This window comes from Thalassophryne amazonica, chromosome 20 (assembly GCF_902500255.1).
Source record: "Thalassophryne amazonica chromosome 20, fThaAma1.1, whole genome shotgun sequence".
In the NCBI taxonomy this organism is placed as follows: Eukaryota; Metazoa; Chordata; class Actinopteri; order Batrachoidiformes; family Batrachoididae; genus Thalassophryne; species Thalassophryne amazonica.
The window spans coordinates 53,599,434-53,607,157 of record NC_047122.1 but is presented as its reverse complement, the minus strand read 5'-3'; the positions used below and the strand labels follow the sequence as shown (position 1 = coordinate 53,607,157).

General features: G+C 41.0%; 1 protein-coding gene across 1 annotated transcript; it reads left to right on the top strand.

Annotated features, from left to right (window-relative positions):
• The first annotated feature begins 414 nt into the window (after window positions 1–414).
• On the top strand, window positions 415–2,569 carry hoxa5a (homeobox A5a). Its single transcript, XM_034161340.1, has 2 exons — window positions 415–1,565; window positions 1,980–2,569. The coding sequence occupies exons 1-2, from the start codon at window positions 980–982 to the stop codon at window positions 2,225–2,227; spliced, it is 834 nt and encodes a 277-aa protein (XP_034017231.1). The 5' UTR covers window positions 415–979; the 3' UTR covers window positions 2,228–2,569.
• The last annotated feature ends 5,155 nt before the right edge of the window (window positions 2,570–7,724 follow it).

Genomic DNA, 7,724 nt, shown 5'->3' with positions numbered 1-7,724 from the left:
GACATTTCACACCATCCGAGACCTTTGATTTGCAACAGAAACAAAAATACTAAACTCGTAAAATATTGACTGATCAAAAGTCAATATGAGAGATAATTCGCCAAAATAACGTCGGGTTTTGTGGACTGTAATAAAATCTAAGCACTTATTGTCTGTCGTTGTTAAATTGTAATCATCCTGTCAGCGTCGGAAGTTATAAAATTTTAAAAGTAGCACCTCGAAGAAGCTTTATTTGATTTTTCGAACTTGTCTTTGTGGAAATTCTTTCCTAAAACATTTATTTACTCGATGTTTTCCCACCATATGACTGTTTATTTTATGATGATGAGGAAAAGCAAAAAAGCGCAGTGCACTTCCAGTGTGCTTCTATTCTATTATCTGCACAGACTATTTAGCCTCATCTCCAGTCATAACATGCAAAACCGCTTCTGATAGAATTATTTCTGAACATTGGCGGAGATTGCGCGCTCAGCGTGTTACTTGTTGTATTGTTTAGGAGCCCGTTGTTTTTTTGCCGCAATGGTCGTTAACCTCCGGATGACCCCGTTTTGCAGCCCACGCCTTCGACAGCGCCGCAGAGCTGCAGTGCGGCGGTTGAGCCAGACGATGGCGCACCAGGACAACCTAAAGCCACCAAAGCCTGCTGAAGACGATGCCTGAGCCGAGGGCGCGCGGGAGCGCGCATACTCCACATCCCTCCCAGTATTTCCTCTGTGCTCGAGTTTACCTCTGGAGGTCACCAAGCAGGATTTACGACTGGTCAACAAAAGCACGTGATTCTCCGCCGTACCCCATATTTGGGTGCCTACGTAAGAGAGAATCAAGTCCATGTCCCACTCATTTCCATAATTCATCATAAATTGTGCAAGGGTGCTATAGGACGCGCGAAACCATAAGAGCTACAAATCAAGCACACATTCTGGTTTAGCTCGTAAAAATAACACAAACAATAGCCGACAAACGGTGGAATTGTCAACAAATGAGCTCCTATTTTGTGAACTCATTCTGCGGTCGCTATCCCAATGGCGCGGACTTCCAGTTACATAATTATGGAGACCATAGTTCGGCAAACGAGCAATACAGAGACTCCACAGCCATGCATTCCAGCAGGTACGGCTATGGCTACAACGGGATGGACCTGACTGTTGGGCGGACCGGTACCGGACACTTTGTGAGCAACGACCAAACGCCGGGCTACTCCCCGAGTCACTCCGCGGCGGCGACACCCTCCGTGGAGCCGGTCAGGTACACGCAGTCTACCAGCAGCACCGGGACCACTTCTCTGTCCCCTCCTCCTGACCCGCTGCCGTGCTCCTCGGTGGCCAGCGCGTCTCCGGCACCGGAGTCCCAACAATCTCAACACCGAGCCGTGAAAAACTCCATAAGCAGCCCGTGTTCGAGCTCCAACGGAGGTTCACTGCTGCTCAGCCGGGACTGTGGGTCCAAAGGTTCCACCCTCGAGGAGGAGAAGCCTGCTGGAAGCGCCCCCACGACTCCTCAAAATGTCTCTGACTCGACGCAGCCTCAGATATATCCGTGGATGAGAAAACTGCACATAAGTCACGGTAAAACTGTTTTCCCACTCTTCTGGTTTTCGACAGCTGACACTGCGTGATTGTTTAATGTGTTATTTAAGCAAAAACAGACAGTTTGACGTAATGTGGCCACCCTAAATATAGTAAAAATATGTTTTAAAAAGTAATTACCAAGCACCTGTTTGGTGTGTTGAGTCAAAAATTTGCACAAGCTTGTTTTAATTTTTGTTATTTCCTTCCAAAAATTTGAGAACAAACATGCCAGAAAAATGCTTTAATTTGATTCATTTATTATTAGCAATTTTGGCATCGTAAACTCACTTTGTTCCCTATTTTTTAATGTTTGGAGCTATTTTTACGCACCATTTACGCACCAACTATGCAACAAAATGTATAAATAAATACAAATCAAAACCCCCTTATCTCTTCTTCTTTCTACGTAAGATTTATCAGGACCAGAGGGAAAGAGAGCCAGGACTGCCTACACCCGGTACCAGACCCTGGAGCTGGAGAAGGAGTTCCATTTCAACCGCTACCTGACCCGTAGGCGGAGGATCGAGATCGCCCATGCGCTCTGCCTCTCAGAGAGACAGATCAAAATCTGGTTTCAGAACCGCAGGATGAAGTGGAAGAAAGACAACAAGCTGAAGAGCATGAGCATGGCGGCCGCTGGTGGAGGCTACAGGCCTTGATATTCACCCCCCTGCGCCCGTCACAAGGAGCACCATTAAAGTCCAACATCACCCCGACTTCACCTCCTCTCATTTCAAAAGACTCTCTGAGGGTGTGTGGGGGACAGGGGACACCCAAACATCGCCTGTATATCTAACAAACTGTCCGTTCATATTATTTCCTTTTCATTTCCCACCGTGGTAATGCTTATGCGAGTTAAAAAAAAAGATTAAAAAAATCACATCGTGTACAGTTCTGTCTAGATTTAGGGGAGAAGAAACACACTAATAAATGTTTGTTTAAATTATTTCTTGTTCAAACAGAAAAAAAATAAAGCTTGAAATCTTTTAACGCAAATAAATCCATGCAGAAAAACAGCCCGTGAATAAATAAAAATAAATAAAGGGTTGGGGATGAGCTGCATTTGTGTTGAACCTTCGTTTTCAATGTATGTACTGTGTATGTATTTATTTGTCTGATGTATTAACTTGCTTCTGTAAGCTTTGTGTGTGTTTTTGTGTGCGCTGTGAACACATTTTGGAAAACGGTGCGGATTTAAACTCGTATGTAAAGTAGCTGTGCCTTGTATCATAGTTTTTTTTTTATTAATTGTTATTTTTTGTTTGCTTTGCAGGAGCTTTATTGTTTATTGTCCACCTGGACGTTTTATCTTTGAAAAAAAAAATGTATTTTGTCTTTTGTGGACTCACACATTCTATAATAACTCCATCGGGATATGCTTTTTTTTTGTAAATGTTTTTCATGACTGGAAGTCGAGAATATATTATAAAAATAATAACAGTAATTAATATGATGACGATGATGGCCATTATAATAAACTTTCTACTGGAACGGTAATCTTTTTGTGTGCGTTTTTGTCACATTTTAGTGCAATCTGATGCATTTTTTTCCTCGCCTGAATGTTAGACCCAAACTGAGTGATCCCGAAAAGAAAAAAGAAAAAAAAAAAACATAATTAAAATTAAATAAATCTGAGTGGTTTCAACAGGTCTCCCTGCGTGAATTTTCTTCTTTTACTCACCGAGGTTGTTGCTCTTAAACGCGCTCCTACGTCCTTACGCGCACAGGTTATCCCTGAAAACTTTATTTGGGCCGTTTCTGGCTCTCTGACATTTGGGTCCTAAATGAATGGGGGGTTTTGTCTATGAATTAGATCGTAAAAATCATCCGGAGCGCGGCCAGATAGGCTCACTGGCCATAAACGGTCACGTGGTGGCCATTAAAGTAAGTTTTATGGTTTTGGGGAGTTGACAGTATATTGCACATAACATATAATCGCGCTGACGGCGAGGCTCCGTCTGACTCTCTCTTTGCAGCCTGTAAGTGTTACTTGACCGGTGTCTTTTGCGCAGAATGGACCGGACGCACTCCAGGAGGAGGAACGCGTTTGTGGGTAAGTTTACGCACAATAGCCGTTGGACTGGAGAGCATCCAGTCTGCGTTAAACAGTCTTATTATTGTATTTTATCTCTTTCCGTCCCTATTAGTCTATTGAGATAATTTGTCAGTTGTGTGGTGAATGCTGGTCTGGGCAGATGTTGCGCAGGGTTGGGTCCGGGCTCATGGCTATTTAATTGCTTCCTTCCCAGTGTAACTTGTTTCCCTCCATCTGTGGTGTAAGTCATAATCAGTTTTTACATGTCGGATAATTATCTCCGCGTCCATTTCCACCCACACAAACTTGTCGTTTTATTGCACTGGAGGATTCGCAGACCGGCACGAGCAAAGCAAAGTTTCCGTGCGCGGGGTGGGGACGTGAAGATGATCAGCTAATGCGGGCCTTTACAGACGCACAGCTGCTCCGCTTTGATTGGATTTTGTTCGGGATCAGCACTTTTTTTTTTCTTTTTCTTTTTTTTTTTTTGAAGCTGTGGATCCGTTCCTGAAAAGTTCCAGTTGGGCGTTTTGGCTCCAAAGTCTGTGGAGTCAACGCGGCACGAGGGAACAAACAGCAGCAGGCAAACGTTTGGTTTGAGAAGGAATTCTGTTTTGTGCATTGGGTTGAAAAGTTCAGATGACCCCTTTTAAAAAAAAGTCACTCTCGCTTTGTGGTGACCTCTTGTCCGGTCAGAGCCGAGGCGAAAGCGGTCACCAAGTGGACAATATTTCTGAAATAATGGAGGAAACTCAGGGATGGCTTCCCTCTTTCTTCTTTTTTTTTTTTTTTTTTGCCATGTTGGGTCAGTTTCTATGAGAACTGCTTGTTGGGATGTTTGGATTCTAATGTGATGTGGAAAAAAATAAATAGAAATCTGTAAATGATTTTGTAAAACGAAAGATTTGTAGAAACAACCTTAAAAACCTGTCCACCTTTACTGTGCTTCCTGCATTTGCTCAGGCCGAGGTGTCTTAATTAGATGTTCAAATGGATTATATTTTCAAAAATGCCTCAACTTGATGTGTCTTGGTGAGAAATTTGATTTCGGTTTTAAGAATTAAAAGCTGCGAAGACATGGTAGAATTTCCAAAAAAAATCTTGTTTGTGGTGCTTGCATTGATTGCAAACTATTGTAAATATGTCTTCTTAATTTCTGCTGGTTTGTTGCCTAAGAAATTTCCCTCATTCTGATGCAAGAAAGTGTGGAAAAATATGGATTTCTGCTATATTTTTTTAATGCATTGGATAAGATAAAATTTGCAGGAGAAGCGCACATTTGGGAGATAAGACCTTTGCCAACATTTGTGAAGGAGAAAAGTCGACAGGGCCTCATGTGCGGCATCCATCCAAGCAGAAAGACAGAGGCAGAGAAGGAGAGAGAGACAGAGAAGGAGAAAGAGAGGGAGACAGAGAGCGAGAGGTTCATCTGGAGGTCAGCCACGGCACCAAGATAAATCTGCATCCTCTCAGAGCCACCAGCAGAGCTCGCTTTAGGCCAAGTTCACTGTCACTCTGCGCGTATGGAGAGAGGAAAGCCGCGCACACATGCACGGAACCGCGCGTCCGCCCGTTTGCGTTAATGACACTTTTGTCTATAAGCACAACGCGCATTAATGAACTTGGTGACGGACAGAAGGCCCGCGACAACGTCCAGGCGGTTCGAACTAAAAGTCCAGCCTCCAGCAAAGACTTCGAACGCGAAAAAACAATTTGTGCATTTTAAATGTATCTTTTCACTACCTTTTTTTGTATATACATCATAAAGTTCCGTTTGCATTTCGCCCCCAGGTTGGCACCTTCCATTAATTACAAAATTTGTGAAAGTGATGATTGCAATGGAAAGAGATACGCATTGTTCTAATCAATTTTTCGTTTCGCGAGGACAGATACGGCACCGGGCTGCGGCTGATGAGGTCGAGATAGCTGCAGAAGAGGAGGAGAAATTGGGGTCAAAAGTTTACGCGCTGAACAAGTCTCCGTCATCTGTTCCCTTGGAGCCTGATGCCAGCCTTATAATAGCGATCTTGACTCTTCGCACAAAAGACAGAATAGCTTTGAATTACATATGTTGCACGATGCACTCCAGGTGAACCCTGGAAGCGCGGTGACCTCGCGTTAGGGACCGGGGGAGGGGACCCCCTACCCGTCCCCGGCAACAAGATTGAGTGTCTGGCGTTTTATTAGGGCAGTTGATTGGTGAATTTCCTTTGAATAAATTGCATTTGATATGTTTAAGGACGAGGGCGACATTTGCATTTTGAGGATTGATACTCTCGACCCGGTCACAGGGTAATGGTGAGGCCCGCAGCCCCCCAAATTGAGCCCCCGGACCCCTTAAAAAACATTTAGCTCCTGTCTTCCCGACCTGCTGAAAAGAAGACTTTTATGGAAAGATGAAATGGCACAGATGTAGTTTAACAAATGGGGCAAAAACTTTGTTTTGTTGCTCAATTAATGCGCATTTTTAATCACATTATTATTATTATTATTATTATTATTATTGTATTTTAACTTCAAGATGTAGATTTGAAATCAAAATACATTTCATGTTTCTATCACCATAACACAAAAAAAAAAAGAAAAAAAAAGAAAAAAAAAAAAGAATCCATACAACCGCGTCGTTATTGACATTGTGCGCGGAAGGCCGGAGCACGTCTTGGGAACTTTTTTGTTTTGTTTTATTTTATTTTTAGTTTGCAGTGAGTATTTTGCATTTTACGTATTACGTATTTTTAAAATTAGAGCAAGAACATAAGGATAAATTCGTTGTTGACGGATGGGCATATTGTTATGATTGTGATCATATAAAAAATAAATGGAAACTCCTGCAAAATTACGCAGTAAATCAACTATTTCGTTTTTTGAATCTCAGTGCGCATCCATGACGAAACTGTTGACTTCTGAGGCTTATAAATACCCAATCAACATATTTCTATATATCTATATAGATATATCTACATAGATGTTGATATATAGAGAGATAGATAGATATAAGTATAAACTGATTTTGTTGCTTTTTTGTTTTGTTTTGCTTTTTCCGCCACTGTATGATCAGAAACTGCACAATTTTACTAGTCAATTTTTTTTTATTTTTCTGTCAGTAATTGATATACATATATAGATATAGATATATGCATATATCTATATATGTATATATGTATATGTATATCTATACAGATATATCTATATAGATTTTGATATTTTTAGCCGTATATATATATATATATAGAGAGAGAGAGAGAGAGAGAGAGAGAGAGAGAGAGAGAGAGAGAGAGAGAGAGATAGATAAGTTTAAAATTAATTTTGTTGTTTTTTCTCCACAGTATGATCATAAAATGCACAATTTTTACTATTTAATTTTTTTTATTATTGTTGTTTTTCTGTCAGTAATTGTTTGAATTGTCATTCAGTCTGATTAACCTTTTTCCCAGCAATTTTGTATTCCAAGTCGAAAATATTCTGAAAAAAATGATAATGTCAACATTTTAGTAAAAGTGCTGTTTCCTCCCTCACATCTGTCTTAAATATTATTTTACAGATGAATTAATTGTGACGTTTTTGTTTGTTTGTTTTTAAACGTCACACCTTGGGAGGAGCAGGTGTGAAGAGATTGACAGATAGAGAGATAAAACAAAAGGATTTTGTTTGTTATATTCACAGCAGCATTTTTTAAAGCCGAATTCTCGCCACATGTCGAGAGCAGAAGAAATTTTTTATTCCGCCGTCAGTGCGCTGGAAAGACAAGAGACCTTGTGAGAGTCATCTGCAATCTGTCACCAGTGTCACAGCACTTCTCTGATAATCTAAATTTACAGTAAAGTGTCACAGTGATGTATATAAGTTAAATAGACCTTCACCGCACAACCTGTGAATCGACTGTGAAAACGTCTTAGAAAAATCTCACGCAACGCGAACACAGATTGTGGAAAATAAAGCTGAATATTCTTCTTTTCAAATGCTTTAAAAATTGCAAAGGCTGCTTGGATGATTGATATTCCAATGTTCCTTTTTTTCTAAACGTCTTTTTGCATTTTGCGCGCTGCGGATCTGCAGGTGCAAAGACTTTTCTCGAATATATAACCTCGTGTTTCAATGAAGTTGTGCACAGTAGGAAGCAC